The sequence below is a fragment of the Elephantulus edwardii genome, unplaced genomic scaffold (assembly GCF_000299155.1).
Source record: "Elephantulus edwardii isolate Elephantulus edwardi_28Jun2011 unplaced genomic scaffold, EleEdw1.0 scaffold00270, whole genome shotgun sequence".
Taxonomy (NCBI): Eukaryota; Metazoa; Chordata; class Mammalia; order Macroscelidea; family Macroscelididae; genus Elephantulus; species Elephantulus edwardii.
The window spans coordinates 655,279-671,439 of record NW_006400020.1 but is presented as its reverse complement, the minus strand read 5'-3'; the positions used below and the strand labels follow the sequence as shown (position 1 = coordinate 671,439).

The following is a 16,161-nucleotide window of genomic DNA, read 5'->3' as shown; positions in this document are numbered from 1 at the left end:
AAAAATAAATAAAATAAGACTGATAACCTAATTTTTAAAATGGGGGAAAGACATGAAAAGACTTTTCACAAAGGAAGACATTGGGATGGTCAAGAGACACATAAAGAATGTCCAAAATCACTGGCCATAAGAGAGATGCAAATCAAAACCACAATGAGATACCATATCACCCCAGAAGTAGCACTCAACAGGGCAACAAGCAATGAATGTTGGAGAAGATATGGAGAGATGGGAAGTCTCATACTCTGTCGGGGGGGATTGTAAAATGGGACAACCACCCTGGAAGGCAGTTTGGCATTTCCTCAAAAAGCTGAACACAGAAACTCTGTATGATCTAGTTATTCCACTACCAGGAATATACACCATGGAAATGAAAACTGAGACATAAATGGAGATTTGTACACCAATGTTCATAGTAGCATCATGGAAATAGCCCACATGTCAAACCACAAATTAATAGATTGAGAAATTGTGGTACATTCACACAACTAAATACTATACAGCACTCAGGAGCAACGATTTTAAAAAAATACTACATAACTTGGGAGAGACTGGAGAGTATTACGCTGAGTGAACTAATTCAGTCTCATAAGAACAAGTACTGTATAAGACCATTATTGTAAAAATAGAAGGATAACTAGTAAAACATGTATGGGGATCCAGGGCAGAAGGGGTGAGAGCAGAGGGGTGAGGATGAGTAGGGGTGAAATCACAGGATTATACAATTTGGTGGGTGGAGAGAGGGGGTACAAAAATGGAAAAGATCTTGTGGGGACCTGAAAAGACACAGTAATGGTGGGCATAGTCCAATGGTTATTAATTTTATAAAACATAATGAAATTATGTTTTATTTCAAATGGGAATTATTGTATGAAACACAATGTGAATGAAGAATAGTGTGAAACACAATATATACAAATTTTGTAAGTAAATGTAAAATAAAAATTTTAGAAACAAAATCAATGATGCTTAAAAAATACTTCATGTTTATTCCCTCCAAAATAAATAAAAGTAACTAAGAGAGATATTCTATGAACAGTTATTTCTACCATGTTAAAAACTATAAATTCCACTAAAAATCCTCTTACCAGCTCTTGCTGAAAGCTGACCACTATGTGCAGCCCAGTAGCCCTTCACAGGAGATGGGCACTTCACGTTACAGGTGTGTCCAGTACCTAACTGTCCTCTTGAGCCACAGCCAAATGCATAGATGAGACCAGAAGAAGGCACGAAGGCTAGGGTGTGTTGTCTGTGGAAAAACCATTAGCATTAATTTCCTAGCATAGTTCCCACTAATCTGGATACAAAAACTCGGACTCTTAGTTTCCACACAAGGGTCCAGTAATTCCGGGGTGTGTCCTGATAAACCTTCCCCAGGTGTACACACCCACTAGTCAGTTCGTATTGCTATAATTGCTTCTCCACAAAACTGTCCTCCAGGTTAAAGGAAGGACAACAAGACTTACAAAGAGCAAATGATCTGCTCCATTTGTACGAAAGGGAAGGGAGCAGTGCAGACATGGGCAAAATTTCCAAATGTTCTTTGTGACAATCTCCTCTCCTTTTTTCATCTCCTCATGTCCTGATGTCCTCATCTTAATTGTTCATGTAAAAACCTTCCTTGCTATATTCAACTCAGATACGACTTTCTACAAACCTTAAACATGATATTATTGTTATGTTCCATCAAGTCGCTTGCGACTCTTAGCAAAGCTATGTACAATAGCTCTGAAGCCTGCCATATCTTGAGCCAGTCTCACTGTCTCCTACACACTTATCCCATTACCCCAGGTACTGTGTCAATCCAACTCATCCAGTGTGGTGTACAACGAAGAGTTCTTAAAATAATTATGGTTAAGGAGACCTGAGGGCACAGTGTTTGGGCTCTCAGCTGTTAACTGGAAGGTGGGAAGTTCAAATTCAGAAGTTGCTCTGTGGGAGAAATATGTGGCAATCTGTTTCCATAAAGATTACAGCTTGGCAGGGATCTTAAAAGCAGAAGTAATAATGGGAATAATCCAACAGTGATTAATTTTACAAAATCAACGGGAATGATTATATGAAACACAATGTGAATGATGGATAGCATGAAACACAATGTATACAAATTTTGTATGCACATCAATACAAAATAAAAATCTTTACAGCTTTGGAAACCTCATGGGACACTTCTATTCTGTCCTACAAGGCTGCTATAAGTTTTAGACCTGGCACACAACAGGTCTAAACACACTCACAGAGCTCCAAATAAACCACCGCAGAGACAAGATCCATTTCTGGATTTGTAGTAGATAGCAAGAAACACTTACCTGCCACAAGCAATCTGAGTTACTTCACTGCCCATCAGCTCTAGGACTCTTCTTGGGTTAACTTCATCATTCATGGAGTCATGTCCAAGTTGTCCATAGGAACCAGCACCAAAGGTAAACACACCTCCACTCTAATAAGGAACAAACACCACAGGACTTCACCGCATCTCTGAGAACACACACTTCTAAAACCTTCTGTATACAGAATTCACATTACAAAAGTCTGTCTAAGAACACTATGCTCATTTGAGACTACTTACTACAAATCAGTTCTTGGAACACTCATTACATAGGAAAACAATGATAAAGACGTTTAAGTCTGTAACTTAATGGAGCAAAGATGTTCAAGGAAATATGTTCTCTCTGTAAATTCCAAAAATTGTTTGATAGTCCATTTTTTTATTAAGAGGCAAACAAAAAACAAGGAGATAAGTGACATAAGTTGATTTTACAAAGTGTTCCATAAACTATTTCTTTTTTTCACAGATACTTGAACAAACGCTGAGACATTTTATGAAAGTAAATCTATAATAGCATTCAATATAAAAGCGCATTTTCATTTTCTTTAAAACTATGTTTAGAAATAACTATAACATGCTTGGAATGGTAGAGGGTCAAAGAGAGAAAGGAAGACCCACTTATAAGAAGGGTTGACATGGTAACTGTAGAAATGGGCTCAAGCCTATCAGAGCTCATGAAGACGGCACAGGATAGAGAAAGGTTCCAATCTGTTGTGCAGAGGGTCACTATGAGTTGTACTTGATCTCCTCCCCTCGCCTCTGAAAACCTGCCGGAGGGTCAGCTATGTGTACTCTATGTACACAATAACAACAGCAACAACAACACATTTAGGAGGGGGAAAAAAGACTGATAATTATAAAACATATTGCCATTTTATGCATTTAAATTGCATTTGTATATACCTAGAATTAAATTTTATGTTTTAAATAGCATTTTAAAAAACAGTAACAAATCAAGTTGATTATCACTGAGTTGATTCCAACTCATAACGACCTTGTAAGGACAGAGTAAAATTGCTCCAGGAGGTCCCTAAGGCAGTCATTTTTATAGATGCAGAATGCCATGTTCTCCCACAGAGCAGCAGATGGGGCCAAGCCATCAAAAGAACATTTTAAATGTTCTCTTTCTTTGTAACATTTAAAAATAATCCAGTTACTGGCCTAGTGCTTCAGCACTGCACCACCAGGGTCCCATTAAGTGAACCCAGAATGCTGTTTTAAATACTGTATTTTAAGAACATTTACACTAGATTATTTTTAAATCTAAAAGATGTTAATTAAAGACGCAAATATAAGCATAAGGAAAACAACCAAACTGAAGCTCGATACAGTACTATAATTAAACATCACTCATTCACTCACTCATTCATTGCCCTGAGTCAGAAGTGACTCATAGCTGTTTGTCACTCCTTTCTCCTGACGAGCTTCCTGGTGGATTCACAGTGCAACTCCCTACAGATGACACACTAGAGCTCCCTAACACCATCACTAATCTTTCTAAAAGATACTATCAACATTAAGCAAGCAATGCTATTCACCCACTCATCTCATAACCCAGCACACCAAAGCACTACAGGACATCGGGGCATCCCGAGCCCTTACCTTTGTGAGGACTGCTGTGTGTTCTTCTCCACAACTTATATACACAACCTTCTGTGTTCGTAAGAGCTTCACGTGACAGGGAGACTCTCGATCTAGAACAAGAGAAATAAATATGAGAGTGTCATTAGCATTTTGCCTCTGAGACAAAATATATCCAGCCACCATCTTTGTTTAGAGCAGGGGGATCATTTTGGATTCCTGACTCAGAGATTTAAATCCTTGTCTGCATCTCCACCTGAGTGTCAGAGCAAATGAAATATATCTAAAACCTATATCACAGTTTCCACACGGTTTCCAACTTTGCTCTTTTCACCAAATAGCTTCCTCATTTTAATCAACAGGGTCTTTCTCCTTCTAGCTCCTCCTCTGTTTATTTCAATAATGAGCAAACCCAGTTGATTCCATAGTTAAAATACAGTCACTTTCACACCCTCTAAAATTAGGTATTTCCCCTACTAAGCTTATCACTGAAAGGAAAACTATTAGCCTGCCCTTCAAATCACTTCAAACTTGAGTCTATACTACCCCTCTGACCTCTGATCTGCTACTGTTCCCTTTATTCACCACAATCTTAGCACCCCCATCTTCTGGCAGCAGAGCCTTGGCACATCTTGGTCCCTTTGATTGAAACATCCCCTCACTCCATCCACAAGTATTCACATGGCTCATTTTCTCCCTCATTTCCTGTAGGTCTCTACTCAAACATCTTTTTATCAGTAAGCCCCTCCTTAACTACTTTATATAACACAGGAAGCTTCATTCCTAAACTCTGTAACAGAACCCATATTTATTTGTAGTTTATCTCTAGCCACTAGAACACAATTTCCATAAAGCCAAGGATACTATCTGTTCTGTTCACTGCCATACCTTGTGAACTAACACAGAGTTGGCACATAGTAGATACTCAATAGACATGTGTTAAATTAGTAAATGTGCTTTTTTTTTTTTTGTAAATGTGCTTTTGAACAGGTGCTTTGATGAGTTCACATACCTTTTTCATCACTGAGTCCTAGCTGTCCTGCATTATTCATCCCCCAGCTAAAAACAGCTCCAGAGAGAGAGAGGGCAAAGCTGTGGGCCCCACCTGCAGCCACCTGAGCCAGCGGGATCCCCTCCAGGGACCGTACCCGCTGTGGGCTGGCTTGGGAAGGGAACTCCTTCCCCAGGCCTAGCTGACCATGGCTGTTCTTTCCCCAAGTGAAGAACTGCCCATCTGAAAAAAAGAATAGGACACCCGGTATTACGAGCAAGGATACAGGTTCCATTCATAAAAATGATCTACTTAAAAAAATACAGCTGCCCAGCAATGGTTTGTTAGTCAGTCCCTCCCATGAGCCCCACTTCAGCGCAAGGGAACAGAGATATTCCATTCTATAATATAGTCAAAACCAAAACTCTTATTTGTCATGACAGTAGAGAGAGGAACTATGTCATTCTGTTCTTTCAAAGACTTTAACATATACGCAAAAAATATGTTTAAGTCAATTCCATTTTGAATAGGCCAATATTGGGCTCAGATCCTCTAAACAAGTGTAACTAGTTCTAATGTGCAATAAGACCATGAGATGAGGACTCTGAAGTCCAGCTCTGATGACCTGGGTCATTCCTCAGAAATTTGTTCTAATAGAGTACTGCATATACAGATATACATTTCTTAGTCTCTTTCATACCCATTTATATGGGAGCATAAAGGTGGAAAAATAGCTTGGTGATGGGATATGACAAGTAAAAACTAATCTTTTATAAGCCTGAGAACACCGATGTAAGGTCCTACTTATTTTCTCATGGTAGAGAAGTCAGAACAAAGCAGTAATTTCCTTTATCACTGATAAAAGCATTAGCTATGCCAAAGGCTGTCTGAAAATTGCCACTGTCCAACAGGAATGCTGTTCCCAGTTAGGTTACATCACACAAAAACAAAAAGAGAGATAGATGCTTTCAAACTTAGCATAGCATTAGCATACATTTAATGTTACATTACCAGCTGCAAGAGCCAAGCAATGCCAGTTGCCACAGGAAACTTGTAATATTGTCTGCTGGTTCAGCTTTTGTATTAACCTAAAACAGAAAAGGCTTTCTCCTTAAAAAGTGCATTGATACTCCAGTACAGTTATAAAAATATTCCCAACTAAATTAAGACTTCAAAGAACCATTTTTACCACAGTGGTTAGTATTCCACAGCCTAATGAAAGGTCTGAGATTGGACCTATTCAGTGGACCTACAGAAGAAAAAACTTAATAATCTTATCCTGCTTATCCTAGGCTATGCCTTCTTCTTGTTGTTGTTATGTGATGTCGAGTTGCCTGAGACTCATAGCGACCCTATGAACAACAGCACTAAACCTTGCTCTAAACCCTGCCAATCTTACTGTCTCTGATATACCTATTCCCTGGCAACCACTAATTTGTACTTCATTCCTAAAATTCGGTCAATTCAAAAATTTTATATATATTAAGTAAGTATCCTTTTGGGAGGTGTTGTATGTATTAGTAGTTTGCAGAATGCTACATTTTTTTTTTTTAATGAGAAAATGTGCAATTGTCTGGGGGAGTAAATTTTAGAAGTTGTTAAATAGCAACAACCTTTCTTTCTGGCCTGTGTTTACTCTAGGTCTTGCAGGGCTCCGTTTGTGGTCACCATTGTCACAACCCTCAAAATCACAGTTATGGAAAGAAAGCAGGTCAAAGGACCAAGGCAAAAACAACAGGAAAACTGGAGCTTGCCCACTCATCTCGTTCTCCTCTACCAATAATTCTGTAAGATATGGTTAGGCAGCAGAGGCTTACAGAAGCTAAACAATGTGTGCAAGCTTGCTCATCTAATGAGTAAGAGTGCTAGAATTAGAATCCAAGGACATATGCCTTTAAAGACACATTACTAAGCATAATACTTTGGTATGGATTAGTGGGTTTATTTAATGTACTAATCCAAGCCTTGGACACCACTCATAATTTATAAATTACAAATAAAAATTAAATTACTATTACAAACATAATATATCAATTTTGGAAATGAAATCCCATTAAAACCTTTTACTTGAGTTTTCCTTAGGTCATCAACAAATCAAATAATTTTGTCAATATTAGAATACTTCCCCCCAAGTTATACACAAATTAATTAAAACAGAGTCCTCCCTCTTTCTCACTGCCACTCTCCCTATCCTCCTATATTCAGATCACTCTTGGAAGAAGCAAACATTACTAGTTACAAATGAGGAATGAATGAAATCATTCTTAACCTTTACTTGCTTCTTAAAACAGCTCTGCACTGTCCTTTGAAGGGGACAATAACTGGACAGAAGGAGAAGACATTTACTAAAATATCTTGTGTTGCATGATGTTATGTGTTGCCCACCTTAGCAATGGTGATGTGAAAATGAGTAATCCAGCATTTCTGTCATTTGTAGCTGAGTACTGTACAGAAACAGACATGAAGTAATTACAAAGAATTTAGAAAGTATTAGAATATGGATCTGCACGCCTCTGGAGTATAAATAAATAGTAATCAAATGAAATAAATGAATTAGTGGCCTCTTTGTTTATTAAGAGCCCATAACAATCTGAAAAGTGACCCTAATAAAAATCCATCTGCAAGTACAGTATCTTACATGATAATGCAATGGCTTTCTGGTTAACTTATGTGAAACATTTCACTAAATCATCTAAGATTTAGATGTAAGTAAATAAACTATTGTATTTGTGTTGAACTAAAGAACCTATCCATGCTGGGCTATATTTTGACTGTTTATAATGCTTAAGGTATTTTCCCTATTATTAGAGTAACAGGTCAGACTGGTGATTCTATTTTAAAATGCTTAATTGTGTAATTGATTTATACCTGCAACCTTAACTTGAAGGTAAATAAATACAGCTTGAAGAGAGAAGTCTTTTTTTATTCACATATTTATCAAGTGTTATGCCTATGCCAAACGAGGTGGGTTTTCAGAGGCAGTTAATCACACAGGAGGAAACTGCCTGCCCATCCTTCTCCCACAGAGCAGCTCAGATCCGAACCACCATCCCTTCAGGATTGCAGTGCAGATTCTTACCACTAGGCCACCAGAGCCCCAAATTATACTAAATTTGGGAACAAATTAAGAATAGTTTCCAAGAAACTCACATTTTTGAACAAGAAACAGACAGCTATGTAAACAATGACAAGTGTTATAATAGTATAAAGCACCACAGCAGCACAAAGGAATTAGGAATTCAATGAAGGTAAGGGATGAATAACAAGGAGTTTAACAGAGCACTAGCAAGAAAGAATATCCAAATAAACTGACATTTGAAAACTCAGATTCACTTCTGTGAATTCTTACCTAGGTACTGCTACGGAATCCTCAGTGGTCATGAGCCCGAGCTGTCCATCACTCCCTGCACCCCAAGAAAAGAGCTGGCCCCGGTCACTGAGGGCCAGACTGTGGGACTCACCACATGCCACATGGACAATGTGTTGATCTGCCAAAGCTCCAATTTGCTCTGAAAGAGATGAAACCAAAGGAGAAAAATGTGCAGTCTAGAAAACAGACATATTGCTGTCCTTACACATAACTGCCAGGTTTGTTTTCGAGATAGAAACACTAAATCTGTTTATTTAGAGAGATAATACATTTTAGATACTATCTTTCTAAAAGCAATCAATTTAGGTTCGAGCTACATGAGGTTTCACACATGTCCACTGCGGGACACAGATCCCAGATGTTACCTCAACCAATAAAACTATGTGTTTGGCCTCTTTCAATCCAGAGGGAAGCCTAAAGGTTTACAATTTAGAGATGTTGAATCAGAAAGGTCTAAGCAAGACTGGAATGAGTTAAATTATTGCAAGCATTGATACTGAGTGAAATTTTGTCATTCTGCCTAGGAACAATGAGACAACTACACAAACACACACACAAGATACCTAACACCTCAATCAGTTCCAGAAATGGGGTCTCCGTCTTCTACGTAGCAAACTAGAAGACAGGCAGATTTCGCTTTGGGAAATCTGGGCCAAGAGAAAAAAAGAACTCCACAGACACTGATAGTTTTAAGTACCACAATGAGATGTCCAACTTTGCACCAGCTGACACAAACACTCAGCTTTCAGCATCTTACTTTTTAACATAAAAGGCCTGCCAAGGATCAATACATAAGTCAGAGGGAACTTCAACATGAAAGAAAGGAGTAAAGCAAACAGAAGAAAATAAACTCTAAAGAAATAGATCATGCAGGGAAAAAAGTCCTTTTAAAAAAAAATCCTTAGAGAGTACCATATAACAGATGATGTTTTAATCCTCAAATCAAGAAGGTGCTATAGAACAGGAGCATTCAAGTAGACAAAAAAATAAGCCAGGAAACAAAAACATCCCAGAAACAGAAAGTATGGTAGTATCAATTGAAAAAAAAAAAAACAACCCACAAACTTTGAAAAGAATTGGAAGATATTTTTCTGGGAAATGGAACAGAGGATTAAAAAAAAAAGAAAATAAAGAATTAGAGATTATTTGAAGACTTCTAAAATCAAAAAATGAGAAAAAAAAACATAGGCAGAAAATCATCAAGAAGGAAGACAAGAAAACCTCTCAGGGACTCAAAGGCATGAGTTTCACTTAGACATACATACTTCTGTTGTTAGGTGCCATCAGGTCTTAGGAATCCAACCCTATGAACAACAGCTCTGAACCTTGTCCTATCCTGCACTGTCCTCTTTATTTGTCACGCTCAAGCCCACTGTGGTAGTCACTGTGCTGACCCATCTTCCTGGAGGGTCTTCCTCTCTTTCTCTGACCCTCGACCTTTGCCAGCATGATGTCTCTCTCTAGCAACTGGCCCTTCATGACAACACGACTGAAGCATGTGAGATACAGTTTCACCATCCTTGTCTCTTAGGAGCACCCTGGTCACATGTCCTCTAAAACAGACTTGTTTGTCCTTTGGCAGTGCACCAGATATTCAGTACTCTTCTCCACCACCACGATACAAAAGCATCAATTCTGTCATCCGTATTCACTGTACAACTTGCAGGTACATAGGAAGTAACTGAAAAGATCATGACTTGGTTCAGGCCCTCCCTAGTCTTTAAACTCACATCCACATTCTATAGAACTTTGGAGAGATCCTTGACAGCACATTTCCCCAATGCAACAACACATCTTTTGATTTCTTGACTGCTGCTATCAAAGCTGTTGATAGTGGATCCAAGTAAATTACTAAACAACTGATAATTTTAATTCTTTCTCCATCAACCATGATGTTGCCTATTGGTCCAGTGGTAAGGATTTTTGTTTTCTTGATGTTGAGATGTAATCCGTCTTAAAGGCTATATATAATCTTTGACCTTCGACATTAAGTGCTTCCAATTTCTCTTCACTTTCTTTAGGATATATTTCATTTTCCACATTGGAGGCATTTTTCTACCTCTGCTTTCTAGGCCTGTTGGTCAGCTGCTCTGGAAATGTTGCCATCTATTTGCTACGTGAGTTCTGTGTATCCTGAATTGAATATATCTTTCTGTAGCCTCAAAGGAAGGTGACGCGCAAGGTAAAATATTAAATCTTTAAGAGGATTTGATTTCTCACTCCTTGGTGGTGGTGGTTGTGCTGTTGTTCAGTTCCACTGAGTTGAGTACATAGTGACACTATGAACAGATCTGCTCCCCGTCTTACCCTTTGCCATCCTCATCACCTCTGACATACTTGAGCCCACTGCTACAGTCATGGTGTCAGTCCACCTGGTTCAGGTTTATCGCTGATCCTCCACATTTCCGAGCATGATGTCCCTCTCCAAGGAATAGCCTCTACTAGCAACGTGCCCAAAGTATGTGAGATGAAGCTTCATCATCTTTGCCTCCAAGGAACACTCAGGCTGCATTTTTCCCAAAACACATTTGTTTGTTCTTTTGACAGTCCATGGGATATTCAGTACTCTTCTTCAATTCCACAATTCAAAGGAATCAGTTCTTCCTCTTTCATAGTTATTCATTGCCCAGCTTTAAAATGCACAGCAAGTGACTAAAAAGGCCACGATCTGAATCAGGCACACCTTAATTATCAAACTAACACCACTGTTCTTCAGTATTTTGGAGAGGTCCCCAATAGCGGATTTGCCCAGCGTAATACAGCTCCTGAGTACTGGTACCAAGGGTGTTGACTGTGCATAAAAGTGAGATGAAATTTTTTACAATTTAAATCTTTTCTCCATCTATCAGGATGTTGCTAATTGGTGAAGATTTTTGCCTTCCTGATGTTGAGATGCATATTGAAAGCTGTAATTTTTTATCATCTGCATCGAGTGTTTCAAGTCTTCTCAGTTTCAGCAAAAAATGCTGTCTCATTTGCATAATGCACACTGTAAATGAGTCTTCCTCTCATCCTGATCTCAAATTCCTCTGTATAAAATCCAGCTTCTCAAAAGATGTGCTCAGTGCAGAATGAGCAAGTATGAATAAGAACCCTTGTGTACACCTTTTCTGATTTTAAACCATGCAGCATTCCCTTGCTCTGTTCTGACAATAACTTCTTAGTCTAGATCTAGATTTTGTACAAGAACAGTTAAATGTTCTGGGATACTCATTCTTCTCAATAATAGCCATGATTTGTTATGGTCCATGCAGTAAATGTCTTTAGTTAGCCACACCTATTCAATTTGTAGCAAACTGGAGAGCAAATCCTCCGAAAAGCTGGACTATATTTAAAAGAATATGACATCAAGATCTAAGGAAGATTCATCAACAAACTGCATTATACTGATCACACAATCTTGTCTGCAGAAAGTGAAGAAAACCTGAAACATTCCCTGCAAAAAATCAAAGATCACAGTTTTCATTATAGATTCTATCCTAGCACCAGGAAAACAAAACTGCTTACTACTAACTAAACCAACAGGCAACATCATGATAGGTGGATCCTCATCATCTCTGACACACTAGAGACCATTCTCTGAAGTCAATGTGTCAATCCATCGTGTTGAGGGTCTTCCTCTCCTTCACCACCCCTCCAACTTTCCAAACATGAAGTCACCATGTCAATCCATTTAACTGTTGAGGATCTTCCTCTTCTTCACTGACCCTCTCCACCTTTCCAAGCACGATGTCCCTTTCCAAGGAATAATCTTGTCTAGCTACATGTCCAAAGTATGAAAGATGAAGCTTCGCCATCCACAGAGCTTTCTTGCTGCACTTTTGCTAAGACATATCTGTTAGTTCTTCTGGCAGTGCTTGGGATATTCAGTGCTCTTTTCCAGCACCACAACTCAAAATCATCAATTCTTCTTCTGTCATCCTTATTCACTGTCTAGCTCTCTGGTGTGTGGTGGTTGTTGTTCTTTGCCATCGGGTCGCTTGTGACCCGTAGCAACCCCATGTACGGAAGCTCTGGACTCTGCCCTGTCCTGAGCCAGTCTCACCAATTCTGACATACCAACTCCCACTGCCCCAGTTACTGTAACAATCATTACATCTGGGGCCTTCCTCTCCTGTGCTGTGCCTCCATCCTTCCAATCATGATGTCCTTCTTCAAGAACCAGTCTCTCCTGGCCACATGCCCAAAGTATGTAAGGCAGAGTTTCAATATCCAAGCCTGGAAGAAACTTGGTTTCATCCTCTCCAAAACAGACCTATTTGTTTTCTTGGCAGTCCATGGCATGTTCAAGACTCTCTTCCAGCACCACAATTCAAAGGTTTTGATTCTTCTTCTATCATCCTTAGTCATTGTCCTGCTCTCTGATATATAGCAAGTAATTACGAATACCATGGCCTCAGTTAGGCACACCTCAGTCTCTAGACGGACATCATTGCTTTTCAGTACTCTAGAGAGGTCCCAGACAGCAGATTTTCCCAATGCAATTCGTCTTTTGATTTCCTGACTGCTGGTGCTAAACGTGTTGAATGTGGACCCGAGCAAGATATAATTGTTAACAACTTCAATCTCTTCTCCATTTATCATGGTGTTGCCAATTGGCCCAGTGATGAGAATCTTTGTCTTCTTGATGTTGAGCTTCAACCCATATTGAAAACTACAGTCCTTGACCTTCTGCAGGAAGTGCTTCAAGTCCTCTTCAGTTTCAGAAGCAAGTTTGAGTCATCTGCATAACGTAGGTTGTTGATAAGTCTTCCTCCAATTCTGATACCACACTTCTCCTTATAAAGCTCTTCTTCCTGAATGATCTGTTCTGCATATAGATTAAAAAGGTATGGAGACAGGATGCATTCCCGATGCACTTCCTTTCCTGATTTTGAACCAAGCAGTGTTTCCCTGCTCTGTTCTGAGGACTGTTTCCTGGTCCAAGTGTAAGTTTCATATAAGCACAAGCATAGAGAACATTATTTAGAATATGGAAGTAAATACTAAACTACTTAATTCAACCAACATTTTTACCTGTTCCAATTAAACTCATAAATTTAAAAATTAAATGCTCTTGTCAGGGAAATCTCCACATAAAAGAGAACAATGTCGCAATTCCTATTGTTCCCATCTGTTTAAAATCTCTACTTGGCTATTCTACCCTTACTTCTTAATCCTGCCTTGTTTCAACACTAAGAACAATCCTATGAGGAGCCAAAGTAGAACAGGTGACTCAGTACTCTAGCATCTAGACCAAATTTCAGGACCAACGTCCAGGACTCATGTCATCTGTTAAGTTTTACCAGTCTTGGTATTATCTCCATGATGAAGGCACAACCCCCATTAACCTTTCCTACCTAGAAGTTTGCATACACTCACAGGACACAGTACTAAGTTTCTCCTTGTCCTTATAGGATACTAGTTTATCTGCATTAAGTTCCTCATCCCAAACTCTGTCAATAGCAATCCTCTTGAACTTATTTTTACCACAGGCTGGGTAGCTATAAAAATGTCCAGATACCAGTTATTCTTAGTCTGTTCAAGTTTTCTGCAAAGCAGTTTCTGTTCTATGACACATCAGCCACAAAACCAGACTCCAACCCATCATCATCACCACAATAAAACTTGCAGCTCACAAGGCAGAGGTACTGGTCAGATAGCAAAGTTCTGTGAACCACTGACTGTATCAGGTTTAACTTATTTCATTTCTACTAGTCAGAAACCTGAGATCCTCTTATTCAGGCTGAGGAATCTGTTACAGAAGAGCCACAACCTCTGCTTCCAGAATCCACCCGTAGGTCAGGCCAATGTGCTGATGAATACTCACTCCATTCACACCTCTCACTGAGTACACCTCTGTCCCGGCTGGGAGCACTGAGGCTGGGGTGCACATTTCCATATGTAGTCTCCTCTGAGTCATCCTGTCAAGAATATGCGCTATATTTTGCAGATCATGACAGAATCTCAACCCACGAGTTGGAACACTTAAGCACAATGAAGAAATGTTTGGCATTTTTAGAGAAGGATAAAAGCATATTTTCCATTTGAACCTCTCATAGCAACACCTTAAAGTGTTTAGAAGTCTTTAGCAATGGTATCAGCTCTGAACAAGTCAGAGTCAACTCTGACTCAGAGCTACCCTACGAACAACTTCTGTGCAATCCTCGTTTTCCAACATGCTTGACCCCACTGATGCAGTCACTCTGTCAATGCATCTCATTGAGGTTCTCCTCAAGCAGAGCAGTGACAAATACCCAATTCTGCTTAAAGCCAGTCAGCTCAACCTATTTCCTAGGATTATTTCTACTTGGCTTTTGAGTTCATCATATTTTTTAAGGTTTTTTTAATTGTTATTGTGGTAAAAGTTCACAGACTAAGTTTTATTGCAGCAGTCCGTACACATTTGGATTTTCAATACTGACTCCAATCTTCACAAAATAACAGTAGCCTTCCTACATCTTCTGCTGTCCATATTTCCCACTCTTATTGCTTTCCTATGTCTTTATTCTACCTTTTATAGTTTACCACTGGGCATATGGGAACCCTTTTTGTCTCTTATTGTGGCTTGTTCTTAGAAGTGCAGACCTCCCTGGAATTACCGTTAACCTTATAGGCCTGTCAATTTTTTGGCTGAAAGTTGAGCCACAAGACTTCATCTGGTTCCAGGCTTGAAAGGTACCTACTGGCCATCATCTTGTGGGTCCCATCAGTCTCTATCAGACCAGTAAATTAGTCTTTTTGATGATTTTTTTTGTTTTGTTCCACATCTTCCTCCCCCCTTTATCCATGATCTCCTACTGAGATCTCTGTCAAAGTGCTTGGCCATTGCACCTAGATCCCACCTAGATCTAAGGGCTATGGAAGCTGTGGTTCATGTGGTACATTAATCCTTCATACTGATGATTTTCAGATGAGAGGTGTTTTGTTTTGTTTTGAACCCCTTGACTCTTCTTAGCTCCAGATAGGGAAAGCCCCCAATAGCTGCACCTTAGATGGCTGCTCACAAACACTTAATACTCCAAAGAAGGAGTAGAGCATTGTCTTTTAGCCTTCCCCCCCCCCCAAAGAGCTCTAGTGGCATAGTGGTAAAGAGTTGTGCTGTTCAAATCCACCAGCTGCTTTGGGGGTGGGGGGGAATGGGCAATCTCTTCCTGTGCAATTTACAGCCTCTGAAAACCCACTGGCAGGTCAGCTATGAGACACATACCAACAAGAGCAGCTGAGTGAATTTTACACCAAACCACCCTAAGATGGTAACAGCGAAGGATGAGATGGGTCTAGGTGGCAGGTGAAGAATGGTGAGACCCAGCTGCTGTAGCCATCTCTGTGAAAAAAGCAGAATAACCGGAAGCAGTCCTCAAAGAATAAGCAGCTTGGTAAAGATCACTAATGTGAGGCCGAAGTAGGACTAAAAACTAGATCTGTCTGACTTCAAAGTCTCTTAGACTCACAATGCTATATTGCTTTCATTCCTGGAGAAGGATGAGACAAATGTTAAATGGGCAAAGTGAATAGTCTAGATATGAGTAATAGCATAGCACTCTTACCCTTCAGTTTAGATGAGAAACATGACTTAGCTATCAATGTAAGCACTGGCTGGAAGTGCATAAAATATACACACTCTGAAAGGCTAAACAGTATTTGGTATGAAATCTCTGAATGATGAAACTAGTCAAAATTCAATGTCAGCAGTTAAGACAAAGGGGTTAAACTTTTATCACTTAGATGTCTTCTTTCTGAGTTTCTTCAAACTATTTACTCTAAAATTATACTTTTCCTTATTATTGCTGTTGTTGTTATGTGCCATCAAGTTGTTTGCGACTCATAGCGACCCTATGTACAACAGCCCTAAACTCTGCTCTGTCCTGTGCCAATCGCACTGTCTCTGACACTCCCATCCCGATTATC

At 39.4% G+C, this 16,161-nt stretch overlaps 1 protein-coding gene across 2 annotated transcripts in view; it reads right to left on the bottom strand.

The window, feature by feature from the left end:
* The window catches only part of HERC3 (HECT and RLD domain containing E3 ubiquitin protein ligase 3), a 158,203-nt gene that overhangs the window by 75,807 nt on the left and 66,235 nt on the right, over window positions 1–16,161 (bottom strand). For both annotated transcript variants that reach the window (XM_006900006.1, XM_006900007.1), the window contains 6 exons: window positions 8,251–8,410; window positions 5,913–5,989; window positions 4,923–5,144; window positions 3,932–4,023; window positions 2,310–2,440; window positions 1,089–1,249 (listed from right to left, as the gene is read on the bottom strand). In XM_006900006.1, coding sequence (XP_006900068.1) covers window positions 1,089–1,249; window positions 2,310–2,440; window positions 3,932–4,023; window positions 4,923–5,144; window positions 5,913–5,989; window positions 8,251–8,410 — 843 coding nt within the window. The remainder of the gene's footprint in view (window positions 1–1,088; window positions 1,250–2,309; window positions 2,441–3,931; window positions 4,024–4,922; window positions 5,145–5,912; window positions 5,990–8,250; window positions 8,411–16,161) is intronic.